Consider the following 19,772-nt stretch of genomic DNA (forward strand, 5'->3'; position numbering starts at 1 on the left):
CAATATGATGACAAAGGAGTTCCCGATAATGAAGCAAACTACAGAGTCGGTGAACGAGATCACTAAAAAATTCATGGAGAAAGCTCTCTTTTTCCAAAACCTTGCGGCTATAGAAGATTTGAAGATGCTACATTGTTTGATTGTCCTTAATGGAACACCAAAAAGTGACTTAAAATCTATTCTGATCAATTTTTCCAAATCTGTCCTCCAACGTCTATAATTCGTTCAAGGCAATCAGGAAAAAATCAAGAGACTTAGTTTGGAAATCTTAGTGTGTCTACTTTTTGCAAACTTTGTTTTACATTTTGTAATTCCAAATCGTTAAGGGGTATAATGGTCAATGTTTTCACACTGGTCCATGTTGTCATAGATTTCATGCATTGTGTCACAACCCCAAACTGGAGGGTGGAATCATCTAAGGGTGGAACGGAACATGCTACCCCAATAATTGAATACATTGATACACAAGTACATAAACAACCATCATACATTATAATTAGATAAGTTACATGCTCCAAATGTTAATTGTTTCGAATCTAATTATTGTATGAAAAAAATAAGCATGACGTCTTTGCATCGTTTCCCAAAAGTTTAGTCCCTTTCAACTAATAATTACATGAGAATAAAAATGGTTTTGAAAGTGTCAACATTACGTTGGTAATTTCATAGGATTTTATAGTGAGAAAACCAAGTATTTCCTTTGTAATACCAGTAGTTTTTGTAACAGTGAAAACAATATTTTCTTAAATATAGATGTAGTTTTAAATCCATAAAACCAAAATGTAGTAGTAAATCTATATATATATATATATATATATATATATATATATATATCGGATATGAAAATGAAGTTTCATAGTTGTGTAGGACTAAAGAGGATATTATTAAAACAATAGATGTTGTTGTAGCTATTTGTGAGTGATTATAACCCTACTATTGACTATGTTGTGTGTCCGCCCGACATTCTTCAAGAGTCGTGATATGTTAAGACATTTGGTACCCCAGACTCGTCGATCGTAGCTGGAGCGAACAACTATAGGTGGGGATTTTCATTCTTATATAAATCTATACACAACTATCCTGCTCATTTAAGATTTAGGTTACAATCCATGACTTATATCGATACTTGTTTAGTACTATAAAGAAAATGTCTCACATAACCGTTTAATGTGATCTTTTTCATTGTTTGTAAATATTATGAAATCTCCTTTGTATTTATAATTATCAAAATGTCCATGAGAATTATAGTATGTAATATTCATATTTTTATATAATTATTTTTCATATATTTATCGTATCGTTGTCGTTCGTTTCATAAATTATACATATTACAATTTATATAACTGTTTTGATCATCTTATCGTATTTATGCCTAAAAGATGTTATATGTATTTTGAAGCAAGTAGTTTTCTTACGTCTATGACAATAAATATAATCAATAAAGAAAAAAAAAACAATTTTTGTAATAAGTGATGAAAACATACTAGTTTTGGTCATTTTATGGAAGTGAAGCCAACATTTAAACTCTTGTCTTTTTGCCAAAAATCATATGGTGCACTTTTTAAAACTATTTATACCAACAAAGTAATATTATGCATTTTTTTTGTTGGTGATTTTGATATGTAAGAGTTTTGTATGTTATTTTCTCAAACTAAACATGAATCTTAGCTTATCACAACTCATTTTTCATGTAAAACACTTTTATAGCAAAATAATCAAACATATTCAACATACTATATTTTAAGACCAAAGTAAATAGTTAGAAGACTTGTATTCTCCCCTAAAACATTTGAAAATGTACAAAATGAGGGGTATGAACTAACATTTTATGCTTTCCCTAGAAGATGGTGAGTAAGAGAGAAAGATTTAGTTCTTGCAATAAAACACATTCTTGACTTTCTTATGAAAACTTGCCTAGGATTTTGTTGTTTAAGATGGTGGTTAGGAGTGGAAAACATGATAATAATGATATGGAAACTTGAAAGATGTATGGAAACTTACCAACAATTCTTGCAAACACTTGGAAAAACCTTGAAAAATCTTGGGGGGAACTTGAGAGGGTATGAATGATGTTTGAAAATGAAATGGAGGTGGGGTTGGGCACTCTCGACTGTAAATAAGAGACGAGAGGGAGGGGGTGGGGTGGGGTGCATGAGGAATGACACGGTAAGGCTTGTAGAATATTAAATTTAGGGTTAAGGCTTTTAGGTGTTTAGATTACAAAGTATTATTTAGGGTGACTTTCTAATAACCATAAGGAGACAAAATTCGTCTCTAGTTAGTTTTTATAAAAGCTTGGGTTTTGCATAAGTGTGGTAAAATGAGTTGTGTATCTGTATAACTTTGAAAGATATAACTACTAACTATTAAGTTAATCAATATTATTGAAAATAATATTAATAAATGCATAATTAAATCATTTCCCAATCCATTTTGGAGAAATATGAGCGTCTTAATGCGGTAGATTTCCGGATTTGCGGTATTTGACATTTTACCGGAAAATCAACGGAGTATAGAAATAAATACTAAATTTTATTACATTTGTTCCAACATTTTATACTTATTATTTATAGCATGTTGCAGTGCATTTAGAGCCGATACCTGGTATATATTAATCGTTTTTTGTGATGTAATCATCGTAGCTTTTGAATGAGATCTCCGTTTTAAACACTCTATATGTCTACGGATTCGTATACAAAAATACCTCGTATTATGAATATTACTTACATTAAAATAATATTTTTGTGATTTATTGAATTTCTACTCTACTGTATCCTATTATTCGTAATTAAAGAGTTTACTCGATAATTGATTTAAAATGGCGTATGTAATACTATAATATTCAACAACACATTAGGAAGATTATGAAAATTACATTTCACTATTTTAACCTAAGTTATGCTTCAATAAATTTTTTGTTGTCCAAAATTGATAGTTGTCACACATTGTCTTCAAAACATCATAGTAAATTAATCAGAACTCCATATGCCAAAATTCCAAAGCCTATAGTTAAACATGAATGTCTAGTTCCCACATATAAAGGGCTAGATTTAATTCCAAGTAGATTAGTACAATTTATTCAAACTCTACATCAACTTGTGACATGCATAATTAATTCTAAAAAACCCCGATTCATGAAAATGAAAATGAGAGCATATGGTTAGGGTGTAATGTCCAGTTTACCATGCGTTCTTCCTAAGACTTTACTTTTAAACACTTCTCTTGAAATTTTCCACCAAAAAAACAACAAAGATTTTCGTTGTATACAGTTTTGGAGTATTATCAAGGGGTGAGAAAAATGGCGCAAATGTAATACATAATGTTATGTTTATTATAAATTTAGTTGTTAAATAATATAAAAACATGTGTATGATTGGGAAAAGTAGTAGTATGAGCGACACTACTCTCTCCGCCCTAATAAAATGAATGGGCGAAATTTCTTTAATGCATAGTTATGTTGCAACTACAAAGTATCAATTCAAGGATAACTTTGTGATATATTACATCGGATCCACCAAAAAATGTCTTGATGTTGTGATATTAACTATTTTTTGGGTAATATAGAACTTATATAATACTATAATTTTTGGATCAAAGAAACCAAAAAGGCGACTATATTTGATTGTATAGTTACCTAATCTTACTTATTAGGAAGTAACTTTGGATGTGAGCCGAATAACTTCCGGTTTAAATATTTGGATTTATCGATTGATCAAAATGTGACTAGTATTGTTAGGAGGAAACCGAATTCTGATATATTACACCAACAACTTTTTAATTGGAAAGTTCCTACTCTATCTTCGGAGGAATATTGATTTCGATCAAGTCGATTCTTGGTGGTCTGTATCTATTTTATGCTTTTTTTTTTGTTACAAGTTACGATTGCAAGTCAATTAGAAGCATCTCCTGCAATGTTTTTTTGGAGATGAAGTGAGAATAACAAAAAAATTGCATTGGATCAAGTCAGAGACGGTTCTCTCTGCTAAAAGTAGCATATGATTGGAAATTGGCACTAGTACACAAACCATTTAATAGTGCAACTGGTTTTAATTTTTTTTTTGATGTAGTCCCTTCTAAAAACCATCTTATATATCAATAGCATAAAAAAATAGAAGAATTGCACAATAAAATAAGGAAAATGATTCGTACACAACAACTTTTTGCCATACACAACAATTCATACATTATATAGTTGTAAAACACAACATTTTAAAGCACCAATTGTTGTGTATGGAGAAAAATTATTGTGTACGGATCAGCTTTCATAAAATAGCTTTATTAGTGTGGTTTTCTAAAATCGCACAATTATAACATTTTTTGATGGGGTTTCCAAAAATCGCACCAAAAAATCATATGGAAAGCGCCCTAAAAAACAATTACAACCGCACCAAAAATAATTCACACTAAAAACATTGAATCGCACCAAAAAACAATTCGCACTAAAGAATATTGAATCGCACCATTAATCTTTCCTCTAAAAATTTCATTTGAATTTTTCATTCCACGCTAGACCCCTCCAAATTTCTTTCAAAATTTTCATTCAATCATCCCTCTTTTATATATAGTTGGAGATGCAACCTCTTCTCATAATTAGAGATTTGTCGATTCAATGTTTGAAAACGCATGTGAGGTATGTTTATTATTTATCTTCTTTACATTAATGGTATTTGTGACTTCATTTTTCTCTAACTAATTGTAAATGGATGTCCTATTTTAACTTTTAATAATGTTTTCTTGTTTTGACTCTCTACGGATACCTCTTCTTCCGTGATATATCTACAAAAAATGATCCAAAGACTTATAATGTTTGCTTCCGTGACTTTCAATCAATGGGTATTAAGCTAGTTTTTGCAGAGTGATTTTTAAGCTGGTGAAAAAGAAATTGAAAACAACATCGATGAAATGTGATTTCAAAAGAAAAGATTTTTAATTGGTAGAGAAAAAGAAATTACCGAGATTGAAACCATCATTTTTGGAGAAAAGGAAATTAAGAATGAATATTTGATTGAAAAACACTCACCGAACAAACCTAAATACAAGAAAATGTAGCTTTATAAGTAACGTGGTGTGCATCAATGGCAAACCTGTTAATTGGTGTGGTTTAACTAGCTATTTTTTTAGGCGGTTTTGGCTATTTTTTTGTGCTATTCTGGCTATTTTTTGAGGCGGTTTTAACTATTTTTATGTGATTTTGACTATTTTTTTTAGGCGGTTTTACCTATTTTTTGGTGTGATTTTGGCTATTTATTTGTGCGGTTTTGAAACCGCACCAATAAATAGGGTATTTTTATGCAATATTTTTTGGTACGGTTCAAAACTCGTATCAATTAATCATTTTAACCGCATCAACAAATGTTTTCTGTACTAGTGTGGCAGTATGATTGCTTTTAGTTATATGCTCTTAAATGGGGGTGTCGTTTTTTGAACTATCAAAATTGTTTTCATGTAAAGGTCATCAAGGATAAATATGGTTTATATTGTGGTCTAAACCAGACAATGACTTGTCCTACAGATGGATCGTGGGCTTGTTTTGCCATTAACATATTGGACAAAAAGGTTATTATTCCTAATTGTGTGGTTAAGAAACGGGTTGGAAATAAGGTTGGTACCAAGTTATTGTAGTGAAGGTTATAGAACTCGTTACTCGGTACCTGTTCGATCGACTACCGAGTAGCGAGTACTCAGGAGTACTCGGGAGTACTCGGAGAGTACTCGGGGAATACTCAGATTGAGTAATTCATGTAGAAATATTTTTAAAGAAATTATATATATAAAAATCATTAGTTAAAATCATAAGTTGATTGAAATATATAATAAAATTAGATAAATGTGAATACTCAAACTGAAAAACACATAATTGTTTAACTTCGTGAATAATTACTGAAAACTTAAGATATATATATATATATATATATATATATATATATATATATATATATATATATATATATATATATATATATATATATATATATATATATATATATGCGAGTGTGTTAAATAATAAGTAATTAAGTATATTATACATATTAATCACCGAGTTGACCGAGTTTTACAACACTGCTCAGTTCAGTAAGGGGTCGATTAGAGAGTACTCGGGATTCTGTAACTCGCATCGGTAAGAGACCGAATAGCGAGTACTCGGAGGAGTAATCGGTCAACTCGGAGAGTTTTACAACATTGATTGTAATAGTGTAGGAGATAAAATCCTACCTAAAAGATCTCCTAAGTTGTTTGAATTGGATACACATATAAATTGTGTCATAGATGATCGGAAAAGTGATGGTGAGTGGTGGTGGAGCTGGGTTGACTAGTCTGTACGAGAGAGGAAAGCCTTCAATTTGTGAGTCTTTAAATGCTTTGGTAGGGGTTGCTGTTTTCAATGAAGATAAATGGTGGCGTTGTGGCGAGATATTGGTATTTCAGGTGCTTACGCTTTTATGAAACTTGACAGTGATTGATCACGATGTTGCTTTACCAAATGGTAACTTTAAACTAGGTGAAATTCTTTCTTGCCTATGAAAGCTAACATTATGATTTGGAGAGCTTTGCTTGACAAGATACCGACTATATTGAATTTGTCTTTATGTTCCATGGATATCTGTTCTATCATTTTTCCTATTTTGTAGTATGGCGTTGGAGTAGTTGGACCATCTTTTTGTGAGATGCTAAGTTGCAATGACAATTTGGGGCACGGTTTTAAATAGTCGGATATTCAACCGGAGGAGTTTAATTCGCTCCATGAATTACACTTCAGGATCGATGGGTTAAAGTTGATTGCTAAAAAGAAAATGTTGGTGGAGGCTACCGCTAGTACAACAATTTGGTATATTTGAAAATGTAAAATGCAATTTTTTTTTTTTTTTTTGAAAATAAGAGGTTGATAAGAGATGAGATATTTGATTCTATTAAAGACTTATATTTTGGTGTGGTCCATCAATACGAACAGCAAATATTCTAATAATTGGGTTTGTTGACTTCAACAACCGCTTATTATTTTGTAATAGGTTTTTTGGCCTAGCAAATTTGCTAGTTTCCTATATGGATGTTGTAAAAAAATTATCTATAATAGAAGTAAGAAGCTTAAAATCACTTAAATTTTGTGACTTGAAAACCCACTTAATACCGTAAAGCTCATGTAATTTTATTTATTTTATTTTATCATTATTTTTTTGTCGAGCATATTGTTAGGTTAGGTTTTAATGATATTTTTTTGCTCCAAAAAATGGAATTTGAAATCAAGTATATTAATATAAATCACATGTGGTATTATATAAAAGAAGACATTAATATGGTACAATAAAAAAAGGCTTAGATGAAAAACATTAGACTTTAAAATAAAACATTTAGAAAATCACACGTTAAGAGCGTGTTCGACACGGAGAGTTTGGAAGCGTTTGAGAGATTCTAACTTCTAGCATCTGAAAAAGCGCTTAATTTTGAACAAAAAACCTCGTTCGACACTACAAGATTCTAGTATTTAGTTTAAACAAAACGCTCTAAATCAAAATGCTACTTCATGTAGTTGTATTTATTTATATTTTTTGGAACCGGCCAATGAAATATATAAGGAAAAAAGGAAGCCACAGTCACTGGCATACAAGAGTTCAGAACACAGAATCATGTAGTTGTATTTATTAAACGTATTTTTTTATATTCGTAAGCTCCCCATGGGTTGAAAAACAATTAAATTCAACTAAAGATGTTAATAATTTTTGTTGAAATAATCAAATCCAGTTTCTCATTGGCAAAGACTTGTTAGACTTTCAATAACGAGTATCATTCCCATTAACTATACTCCCGGGGGTACTATACATTTAATGTATGTTCAGTTGTTCAATAAATATTTGTTGTCAACTGTGCGGGTGATGCTCCTATTTTATTTCAGGACTTGTAATCCGATCGTCATAAATTCATCTAATAATGATGAGAAAATAAACCAAAAAATAATAATAGAAATAAACACATCCACAATATACGTCTCTAAAAAGTCTTGATATATTTCAGATTAATCTAAAATAATTGAAGTCTTCATATAACTCTTTTTAATACTTGTGATGGTGAGTAAGAGAATTTAAAATCTTTATTTTTAATACATAAACGGCTGAATGTTCTCTTTAAATTCCAAGGCATCTAAAGTCATTTGTTCATAATAACATTCATTATCACCAAATTCTCTTTTCATTCTTCAGTAATGAGGTGCAAGCCATTAGAGAAGACAAAGTTGAAGCATAAGAAAGGCTTATGGTCTCCTGATGAGGATCAAAAGCTAAGAGATTACATAATGAACTATGGTCATGGTTGTTGGAGTGCCGTACCCATCAATGCTGGTAATTTTCTATGAATGTACCAAAAAAGACAACATAGCTTTGCTTATCAAGTTGTTATAACATAATGCTTCCATTTTATTATATTACAACATTGTACTTTCAACTTTTTCTAAATAGAACATCCGATTTTGAAAATCTAACCCAATCGTAGCATATGACTTTCGGTTTTATTATTATTATTATTATTATTATTATTATTATTATTATTATTATTATTATTATTATGATTAACGCATTGTACCTTGAAAAATCTATTTACTCATAGCATTGAAACATTTTGTATATGAATGACCTTGATTTAGTCGGATAGAATTTTCAAAGGAGAATGTTGTAAGTCTTTAAAAAAAATAGAAGGATGCTATAATATAGAAATAAATGAAAATATGATTCTATTTCTTTTATTCGACCCTAATAAGGATACTACAACCGACCAATTAATAGTTTACACGTACACATTCCAGGTCTGGAAAGGAATGGGAAGAGTTGTAGACTAAGGTGGATTAATTATCTACGACCAGGCTTAAAGAGAGGCGCATTTTCAATGCATGAAGAAGAAACTATCCTCACCCTTCATGGCCTTTTAGGCAACAAGTAAGCAACCGTTATAATTAATCTTCTCTCATTTTAAATCATTTTTGGTAAAATAAAAAGTTATTTATTTCGTTAAATATTATGAATTTAGTGAGAAAGACTGACATTATTATTTATTTAATCAGGTGGTCTCTAATGTCGCAACATTTACCTGGCCGGACTGATAACGAGATCAAGAATCACTGGCATTCCTATTTAAAAAAACGGGTAGCAAAATCGGAAAGCCTTGAAGCTCAAAATCCAAACACAGGAAATAATGAATCATCATCATCCTATATGAATTCAATGTCAAGAAACCTAAGCTTTGATTCATCAAATACTGCAAATCGTTCGTATGTTAACACGGATCAACAGATCCCAGAAACTCAGATCAATAAATTACCAATGATTTTATTTGCAGACTGGCTTAACCTAGAAGAGTTTCATGGGCATAATGGTTTGCTATTCAATAGTGGGGCTAGCAACGGCTCAAATTACCAAGATACCCCTGTGGATGAACTGCTATCAAATGAAGCTTCCACAGTCAGCGTTGAGACAGATAACCGTGAAAGCAATTATCAAAATGAAGATATGTTTCATAGTACCCAAATGAAAATTGATCAAATTTTCAACTTCAATGGTGGAGATATTAATATTGAAGACTTCTTGTATATTTAAGGACTACTGAAGAGGTAAGAGTGAGTAACAAGTAGTCCACTAAAGTGATTATATTATCATAACGATGTGATATCATAGGTTAAATGGTAATATTGTATGTGTTATATGAATGTAAATCTTGATGTATATATGCAAATCGATGGAGTTTTAGGATGGACCTAAATAAACACCCTTTTTTACTAAAAAAATACTCATAGTCAAAAGTCAACTTTTTTAACAATGTGTTTTGTATCGTCGGTGCTAAAAACCTATTTTTAAAGGTTTTTATGACATTCCTCTCTCTCTCTCCATATATATATATATATATATATATATATATATATATATATATATATATATATATATATATATATATATATATATATATTATCACTTTAGTTTCACTGCTAGAAACTTGAGTTTCAGCTATGAATTTAGAGAGGGATAAAATCCATAGCAAATTTTAGGCTTATAGAGAGGAAATTACGAGAGAACTGCTATGGTTTAAAAAATTATTTTATTTATTCAACATTTAGCATATTAGAGAGTCTTTAGCGAGAGATCAGCTATGGATATCACAAGCATTTATCGACACAACCGGCCCCATCCCTCACAAATCTGTCGAAATTGAAGGCTTAAATTAAGCGAGGGTTCAACGACAGATGGAAGAATTGTCCATTGTTTCCAGCTGGAACATGTTTAGCGAGAGAACACCGATGGAAATTATATTTGGGGGACACACATTTTGTTTTAGTATCGCCGATCTCTCGCTAGAATTGGCGCTACCCAATTCCAGTTTCACGAAATTGCTTAAGTCTCCTTCCCTCCCAAATCAGCTTTATCACAAAATTCTTGCATAACTCCGATCTAAATTCCTACTTGTGTTCCCTTCGTTATGTTAACCTAATCTCACCCTCTCCGTTCAAACAGATGACGACACCACTCACCATTGCCGCTTTCGATTCCAACAACCACCACACCCCAGCATAAAATCTATAAAATCTGAAGTAGTTTCGTTACCTTCTGACTTAGGTAAATCTCTTGATTTTCTTTGCCTTAGTCATATATTAGGTTAGGTTTAGACATTTAGTTTAGCTGCACAATATTTTACGTTAGAGTTTAATTTCTCACTTTCTTTTTTTCTTTTTCAATCATCATTTGTCTTATATCTCAGCCATAAATATGTGAATCACCTTGAATCGATTGCATCATGTAATTATGAACTCTATTTGTGATTCCTGAATTCCGTTCTAACTTGACATGTTCATTCGACCGTTGAATGTTTGTCTCAAATTCAATAGGTTCGGTGTCTGAGTTTCCCTCCACTTGTTTCTAAATTGTCTCTTCTAATTTTTTCTCCTCATCATCAAGCTTTAAAGGTACATCTTCATTAGATAGAGACAGATAATGATCTTGAGCTTGGAGGTACAATGACTGTAATTTAGTGTTTCTTTCTACTTCCAATTTACACTCTTCCAACTGTTTGACATAATGCCTAAGTGAAAGTCATGTTAAGGTCTTTCTAACTTCGTATCTGAAAAATCCAGCCTGCAGATGTGAGTTTTTTAGAGTTCTCTCTCACGTGAGTATATGCTATTTCATCATTTTGTCACTTTCAAATGTTGAATTATATTTTGTTTGTGAAGATTTTAAGTTGTTGATTAATCACTTAACAGGTAAAACCAGAGGCAGGAAGACTGATGAGTGGTACTATCGCTTTTTTTTATTACATCCACATCAAGTATCTTGGTTGTATGTCTACATATTCATTACCCTCAAAATAATTTTGTTTTCAAGAAAATTAATTTTTGTTTGTATTACATTTCAGCCAAGATTTGGTGAATTAGTAAGCCTAGTCAATAGAACCATACTAGGAATCCTTCTTATTGTCATAATTAGGTATGAAAATTTCAAAATCTCAATTCCTCCATTTCTTGTAAACTAAAGTCAACTCAACTTTGACTCATTTGCTCATTTCTTATTTTCAGTTCAGTATGCACAACATTGCAAACATGGTTTTTTTCTTCTGCAAGTGAAAGAATTGTTGTTACCTTAAGAAAAAATCTGTTCACCCATCTTGTTAATCAGGTAAAAATCATAAATGTCTTTTATGCCCCTTTTTTCAAGACTCAAGATTCACTCACCCTTCTGCAAGAAATAACTTTCTTTGATGTTACAATAACAAGGGAACTTCTTAGTAGGCTTTCTGAGGATAATCATTAAAAATGTTGCAACTTCAAATCCAACATGTTTACCACATCATGGAAGCTAACATGTAAGACCAGCGTTAAAGTAAAAAAAGTAAATTTAAATTCTTTTTAAACATAAAAACTTATTCATCTTTTTCTTGTTATTAGTATTGGCTTTGGTTGTTTTTCCTCGCATTTCAATTGTTGTATCCCAAGTTGGAAGTTGTCTTCATGAAGTTTCCCACAAAACTAAATCTGTTGCATACGTTGCTTCCTTAATTGATGAGGTGCGTATTGACCATTTTACCCCTATTTGTTATAATACCAATGCAATTGTTATCACATCCAACATTCTTTTGTATCCAAAGTATCTATTACTATGAAAACATCCTAAAAAGCTCAATTTCCCATATGTGTAGTACCCACAGCTTCAAACCATTGCAATTCCACTATCAAATCTGAATTTCCCAAGTTAAATGGGTAGAAATTCTTATAACAATTTAAGACCTGCTCAAGTTTCCTGCCTTTAATCAACAAAGAAATGATGATTGGGCTCACGATTGTAAGTGTTTTTCCTTCCAAATTTTTCCCAACTTTTAAAAAACTTTTGCTGATCTTTATGAGTTTTGGACATTTACAGCCTCTTTTTCCTAGTGAAAGTGGTGTAGATCAGCTGGTACGCTCTACTCTGTTATGTTATATATATATATATATATATATATATATATATATATATATATATATATATATATATATATCTTTTGTTGATCATATAAGAATAGACATTATTTTTGTATATCTTTTGGCTCTGTTTCCAAAAAAAAAATAGAAAAGAAAAGAATGGTAAGATGTTTGCATCTCACCTTAGTTTCCACTTAGACTATTGATTTTTTGTTTTCTTTTTTAATGTTTTACTAATGGATTTTGTAGCAAGCAACACTAAACAGTCTACTCAAGCGTACATTACACCAAAACAGCTAAAGTTCAGGTATTTTCAATTCTTTTGTAGGAAAAAGAGGCTTTTGAAGTGGTTCATTCCATTCCTTGATTATGATTTTAATTGAATGGAATGAACCATTCCATTCCTTCTTTCATGTTTCTGTTTTTTCATGTTTTTTTTTGTTATAATAGGAGGCTTCTGAAAGTGCTATGGTGGCTAAGTTTGGTGATGATACTAGTTGACACCCCCTCTTGGATAATGAAACATGGATTCGGATCTGTGTTTGATCCAGCGATCTTTTTGGAAGGAACATCCCAAGAGGTTCGTTTAATTTTGTACTTTATAAAAATTTAGAATCGACATATTGATCAAGAATTTTGGGCTTCCAATGGGGCCATTCCAGTAGTTTCTGTTTCTTAATCATAAATTAAAATAGTTTAGAAAAGGGCAAAACGGTAATTTTCCAAACCGGTGATCGTTTCTAGGCTTGAATACTTGACAGGATATGATTTAGTAGTTGTTATGTCAAAAGAATTCGCCACTGCTTTTCCTGTTCACACTTTCATCTCTCCTGTAGTTGACCTTCTTATTAAAAATGGGCGAAATGGTAATTTACTAATTTTGATTTTCGTGTTGTCTTTCAATCATGTGTTTAAATGACATGGCTTTTTCAGGTAAAAACAATGGAAAGGTTATGTGTATGAAAAAGGTAGCAAACCAAAATTTGATAATATGGTATTACCAGTTATAGAAGAGTCAAGAAGGGTAGCCAATCTTATGCCACAAGGAAAGGTAACCTATTTGTAACCTTGGGACATACTAAGGGTAATTTTGTCATTTTGTGTTTTATCTGTGTAGACTGTAGCCATGACTGATGAAGAAATATTAGAGATGGTGTTGTTTCCTGTGGTAAATGAAGCATGTCGTGTTTTAGAGGAAAAAATTATTGTTAAAGCATCCGATCTTGACATTGCATCTGTTCTTTGGGATGAGTTTTCCTTCATATCGGTATATTTATAATTGAAAAATAGCAATATAGTTTGCAAGAATAAACAATTTTAGATAAAAAAAATGTATTTTGCATTTACATTTTCACAATATGTTGCAGTGGTGGCATTGTTTTTTTGGCAGATGTTGGGAGTAAACACATATACAAGTCTGGAAAAATGGTCTGAAAAATATGGCGACTTTTATAAACCATCAAGATTCTTGGAAGAAAGAGCCATAAATGGTGTCCCATTGGTGAGTTTATTTTTTTTATCCTCAATCTTTTTTACTTAATGACCTTAATGGGACATAAGCCATATATTGGTGATCTATTGCAGAGTGTACCTATAAATACGGGTTCTAGAGCACGTATGTAAGCAAGAGTATACAAATATATGTTCATGGGTTGAGTTATATGAAGCTAAGTATGATATGAAACATGATACTTTGGTAACTTTGATAGTTTTTGTATTATAATGTTTGGTTGTATCATTATTTGATGTTTTTTAGTATAATAATTTGATGATTGTAGTATTTTTTTTTTAGAATCATAATTAAAAAAAAAAATGATATTACAAGTTCGTGATGGATTAGTGACAAAAAAATAATAATAATAATGCATGAATTTTGTGAGGGATTAGCTACGGAAAAAAAATCATGTCTAAACTTTGCGACGGATCAGTGACGGAAAAAGAACAAAACTAATTTATGAATTTTGCAAGGGATTAACTATGGAAAAAAATCATGTCTAAAGTTTGCAACAGATTAGCAACATAATTTTTTTTTAGTATATGAAAGGGATTAGCTACGAAAAAAACTGATCAGGGAAATTTGCGACAGAACAGCGACAGAATGTCTTTAACAAATTTTGTCGCTAATGTCCTGGGTAAATGTTTTGAATGACATTTAGCGACGGATATTCTGTTGCTAAATTTGTCACAAGGAAAACCCGATCCGTCGCTAAAACCCTCGCTGAGTCATTAGCCACCTTTTAATTACCTATGGAGTGAATCTGTAGCTGATCCATCGCAAACAACATTTAGCGACGGAATAGCGACGGAATCTTCCGTCTCTAAAACCCCTGTTTCTAGTAGTGTTTATGTATCATCGGTGCTAAAAACCTAGTTTATAACCCGTAGGAACCACGGTTATACAATTAATTAAAATTTTAAAATAAAAACTAAAAATTATTAATCAATTATTTTAAATAAATTATTAATTAAGAGATTTTTTTAGTTATATAAATTTTAATCATTATCTTAAATAAATATGTAAAATTATATAACTTTATAATTTTTATTGAGTTTATTTTAATATTTATTCTAATGTTATTAATTTAATATAATTAAAATGAGAAATTTAAATTTTGAAATTTGAAATGGAGAATGAATAGGTTTACAAATGTCATGTATTAATTAGGAGATATAACATGATTACACATGGCAAAAGGAGAATAAAATATGCATTAATTAGAAGGCTTAATAAGATGACACATGTCATGTAACAGCCGGATTTTCAGGTATATTATTTTATTTAATTATTTTGGAGTTTGTGGAGGAACTCGGCGAGTTGGAGCCAAGACTCGCCGAGTAGGGTCGCGGATGTTCATCCGGATTCACGTCCGGACTCAGCGAGTCCATTTATGGACTCGGAGAGTCCATGTTGTTTAATGAAACCTTAATCCCCCGGGTTTGGAGCCTATTTAAGGGCACTTATAGCCTCCCATTGCAGCTACCAGCCCTTTTGAGACAACCCTAAGTGAGCTAAATCGTTGTGGGAAAGAAGAAGTCACTTTTGATCCTTGTACCTTTGGTTTAGCAAGAAAGAGGTGAACAAGAGCAAAGGGGAGATGCGATTCTAGCAGTTCCAGAGTTCAGAGACTTCATTTTGAGGTAATAGTTCGAACCTCCTTTAGTTTTGGTGTTGATCATTAGAGTTAGGTTTTTCTAACCCCTTTGGAGAGTGATTATGTGGAGCAAATGGTACCTCTTCGAATTTGTGCCTTGGATCTGGACTCAAAGAGGTCCAGAGACCTTAACCCTTGGAGCTTTATGAATCAGTTTGGGGTTATTGGACTTAGGTTGCCATTTTTGGGACTAAATCTCCTTTTGATGCCTTGTTGTTGTTATACAAGCATCAAGTTTCGAACTTTACGTGACATTCATGCTTGGGAAGGCCAGATCTTTGATTTAGGGAAACGGATCTGACCTCAGGAGGTCAGTAGAGTTTGTGCATGGCATGAACTTGCCGAGTTGTTCCTGAGACTCAGCGAGTAGGGTTAGGGTTTCGAGTAAATTGCTCAGTGAGTAGACTTGTCGAGTTGGGGGATGACTCAGTGAGTCAGAAGGGAGTTAGAGGACTGGAGTTCAAGGCGGTACTCGTCGAGTTGTTCTTGAGACTCAGAGAGTTGAGTCGGGGTGGCCCCGCGATTCATGCCTAGTATGACTCGTCAAGCATAGGGAGGAACTCGGCGTGCCAAGCGGGACAAAGTGTTAGAGAACATGTGTGAACTCGCCGAGTCACCAGGGTGCACTCGGCGAGTAGGGTCAAAGTGTGACCGTTGACTTTCATCGACTTTTAAGGTTGGTCAATGGAGTACTTCTGACGAGGGGGGGGTGTAAAATAGCCTTTTACACTCCTGAGGGTGCCAATGGTAGGTTGAGTCTAGTCTCGAGAGTTATATTTATAAGAGTATTTACTTTATGTGAATAGGCGAAGACTAGGCAATATTTCTACCTAGTCAGAGATTTACCGAGACGCCTGAGGTGAGTCTTCTCACTATAGTTTACCTAGTATGGTAACAGAGTTATGTGATAGAGTATTTTAGAGTTATATACCAGTATAATTTCATGTTATTTATGTGCTTTAATTTATTGTGATATGTGATATGCATGATTCAGAGTTGCAGAGTTAGGACCTTCGGGTCCACAGAGTTAGGACTTTCGGGTTCACAGAGTTAGGGCCAGAGGGCCCATAGGGAGTTGGGGCTGGAAGGCCCCACTGAGACACCTAGACCTGAGGGTCAATAGAGTTACAGCCTCGAGTGGCTATTATATGTTAGAGTGGTATTTTGGGGAACTCACTAAGCATTTATGCTTACAGTGTTATGTGTTATGTGTTTCAGGTACCAGTGATGATCGCGGGAAGGCGTTGGCATGATTCGTACACACGCACACCGGAGTTTTTATATATATATATATATATATATATATATATATATATATATATATATATATATATATATTGATCTTGGGTTTTGTACTGATGCAATATTGATACAATGTTTTATTTATGATTACAAATGATATTTTATGGGTTACAAAAGTGAAAAATTGTTCAAATTTTTGCGGTGTTACAAGTTGGTATCAGAGTCTTGGTTTGAGGGATTCGGATATATCTTTAGGCGTATCTGAACTCAAACTGGGGATTTGACGAAATTTTTAATAATAAAAATAATATTTTCAAAAAAAAAGAGTAAAAAGAGTCTTGAGACAAACAGAGCAGACTCGTGTGTACGATTAGCCAACGCCCGAACAGTGATTTCCCAAAATACCCTCATAATAAGTGATTATCATATATGTTATGTATGCTATATGATGAGTTACGATATGCATGCTAGAGTAGACTAGGTATTCTTATTAGGACTAGAGTAGCCTGATATATGATGCCTTAATCTAGGGGTTTTCCTGCTAGAGATTCTTAAGAGAGATTTAGATAGCAGCGAGGTGCTTATGAGAGTTTTGTTAGTGAGCAGCACATGATATAGAGAGTAGAGTACTTGGGATTTGAGGCTCAAGGAGGAGGACTTGGGATGAATGTCAATGCGGTATGGACGGTAGTATTGGGCCCGTACTACTGAAGATACCGGGTTGGTACGCAGTCCAAGTAAGAATCCTTTGGCCACCAAGGAACGAGTAGGGTGGAGTTATTGAGTGTGATTATACTCAAAAAGGGTCTCTAATATTCTTATGTTGTATTTCAGAAGGAGACCATGGTTGGGACGCGCCACACACCAGTGATCAGCAGTTCGAGTGATGAGGAGATCCGTAGGATCATCTAGGAGGAGGTGGCTGTGGCCATCAGGGCAGAGATACTAGAGATGTTCGGGTCTATCAAGACCATTCTAATGGAGACATTTGATGAGAGATATGCTGCTCTTTCCGAGGTTGTTGTTGATGCGGCCACTACAGCTATAGCTGCGGCTAGGCCGCAGGGTGGTGATGCGTTGTTGTTCCGAGAGTTCAGCAACACAAAACCACCGAAGTTTGATGGGACCCAGGACCCGATCACAGCGATGAGATGGATTTTACACATAGAGGGGTGTTTCTTCACTTACTCATCTCCAGAGCATTTGAGAGTCCGGTTCGCGCTGAACCAACTTCGCTTGGGAGCGAAGGACTGGTGGAAGTTTGTGACTGCGCATTTTACGTGTACCGAGCTTGTTGTGCTGACGTGGGAGAGGTTCACCGCTATGTTTCGAGATGAGTACGTTCCCCAGGTGGAGAGGGAGCGTTTGGCCCAGGATTATCTGACCCTCAAGCAGGGTACTAAGTCGGTTACGGTGATTACGAGGATGTTCCATGAGCAGCCGATGCTCTGCCCAAAGCACGTTTCCTCCGAGTAGGCAGGTATGAGCCGATATTTGAGCATTCTGAGGAGGGATATATGTGAGTTTGTGGCAAACTCGACGTACCGGACATTTGCCGAGCTTCAGGCAAATGCCCGGAAGAGGGAGATAAAGTCAGAGACCCAAGCCAGGGAGGAAGCTGAGTCTCAAGGAAGGGATCAGCGGTCGGCTCAGTCTCAGCCGGCAGCCAAGCGGGCCAAACCCGTTGATTCGAGATCTGGGAACCAGAAGGCCCGCACTTGTGGCAAGTGCGGCAAGAGTCACGATGGGATATGCAGAGCAAGGTCTTGCTACAAGTGTGGCAAGTAGGGGCACATGGCCAATGATTGCCCCAAGGGTTTTTTCAGTCTGTTTTCATTGCAACCAGACTGGACACCGGAAGGCAGAGTGTCCACAGTTCCGGGGGTCAATGCAGGGAGCATTTCCAGGATTATCTCCTGCTGCGGTGAGAGTTTTGAATGTTCAGTCTGCAAAGGTTGAGGCACCGAAGGCATGTGGGAGAGCCTTCCAGTTGACTGCGGAGGAGGTCCGCGCAGCGCCCGATATCGTAGCCGGTATGTACTCTTTCATGTATTCTTTTATATTTCGTGATGATTGTGCTTATATTATGTTATGCGTAGGTACCTTCCTTGTGAATTCCGTACCTGCTCTAGTGTTATTTGACTCGGGTGTGAGTCGATCTTTTGTATCGTTGGCCTTTAGCCGACACATCAGTATTAGTAGAGAGGCGATGAGTCGACCTCTGAGAGTTTCCATAGCGTATGAGAGAGCGGTGTATGCCACCGAGGTGATTCGTGGTTGTGTACTCGAGATTTTCGGGGTTGAGTTTCCGATAGATTTGGTCCCTATTGCGATGGGGGATGTCTGTGTCATCGTTGGCATGGACTAGTTGAGCAGATTTGGAGCGATCATCGACTGTGAGCGACAGCTGGTGACCATGCGAGACCCTAGTGGGGGAGTTCTTACGGTGTACGGCGAGGGTACACGTTCCAGTTCATCGCAGCTGCAGGAGCTGCTGGGAAAGGGATTTATTCGGCCGAGTAGTTCACCGTGGGGAGCTCCTATCCTTTTTGTCAAGAAAAAGGATGGTTCACACCGGATGTGCATTGACTATCGGGAGTTGAACAAATTGACGGTCAAGAACCGTTACCCGTTACCGAGGATTGACGATTTGTTCGATCAGTTGCAGGGAGCATCTTGGTTTTCCAAGATCGACTTGAGGTCTGGATATCATCAGGTGAGGGTGCGAGATGAGGATATTCAGAAGACAACATTTAGGACTCGTTACGGGCATTACGAGTTCGTGGTAATGCCTTTTGGGCTCACCAACGCACCAGCGGTGTTCATGGACCTCATGAACCGGGTGTGCAGACCGATGTTGGATCGCTCGGTGATCGTATTCATCGACGACATTTTGGTGTATTCAAGATCTAGAGAGCAGCATGAGGAGCATCTGAGGGAGATCTTAGGGG

The 19,772-nt window shown here is 34.5% G+C and overlaps 1 protein-coding gene and 1 long non-coding RNA gene across 2 annotated transcripts; both read left to right on the forward strand.

Moving 5' to 3' along the window:
- Window positions 1-8,173: 8,173 nt before the first annotated feature.
- Window positions 8,174-9,731, forward strand: LOC145017875 (transcription factor LAF1-like). Its single transcript, XM_078975828.1, has 3 exons — window positions 8,174-8,330; window positions 8,792-8,921; window positions 9,047-9,731. The coding sequence occupies exons 1-3, from the start codon at window positions 8,195-8,197 to the stop codon at window positions 9,576-9,578; spliced, it is 798 nt and encodes a 265-aa protein (XP_078831954.1). The 5' UTR covers window positions 8,174-8,194; the 3' UTR covers window positions 9,579-9,731.
- A 3,601-nt stretch (window positions 9,732-13,332) lies between these two features.
- Window positions 13,333-14,165, forward strand: LOC145018774 (uncharacterized). Its single transcript, XR_013667157.1, has 3 exons — window positions 13,333-13,478; window positions 13,545-13,928; window positions 14,012-14,165. It is a non-coding gene; the product is annotated as an uncharacterized LOC145018774 (long non-coding RNA).
- The last annotated feature ends 5,607 nt before the right edge of the window (window positions 14,166-19,772 follow it).

This window comes from Lactuca saligna, chromosome 9 (assembly GCF_052625555.1).
Source record: "Lactuca saligna cultivar CGN05327 chromosome 9, ASM5262555v1, whole genome shotgun sequence".
NCBI classification, from domain to species: Eukaryota; Viridiplantae; Streptophyta; class Magnoliopsida; order Asterales; family Asteraceae; genus Lactuca; species Lactuca saligna.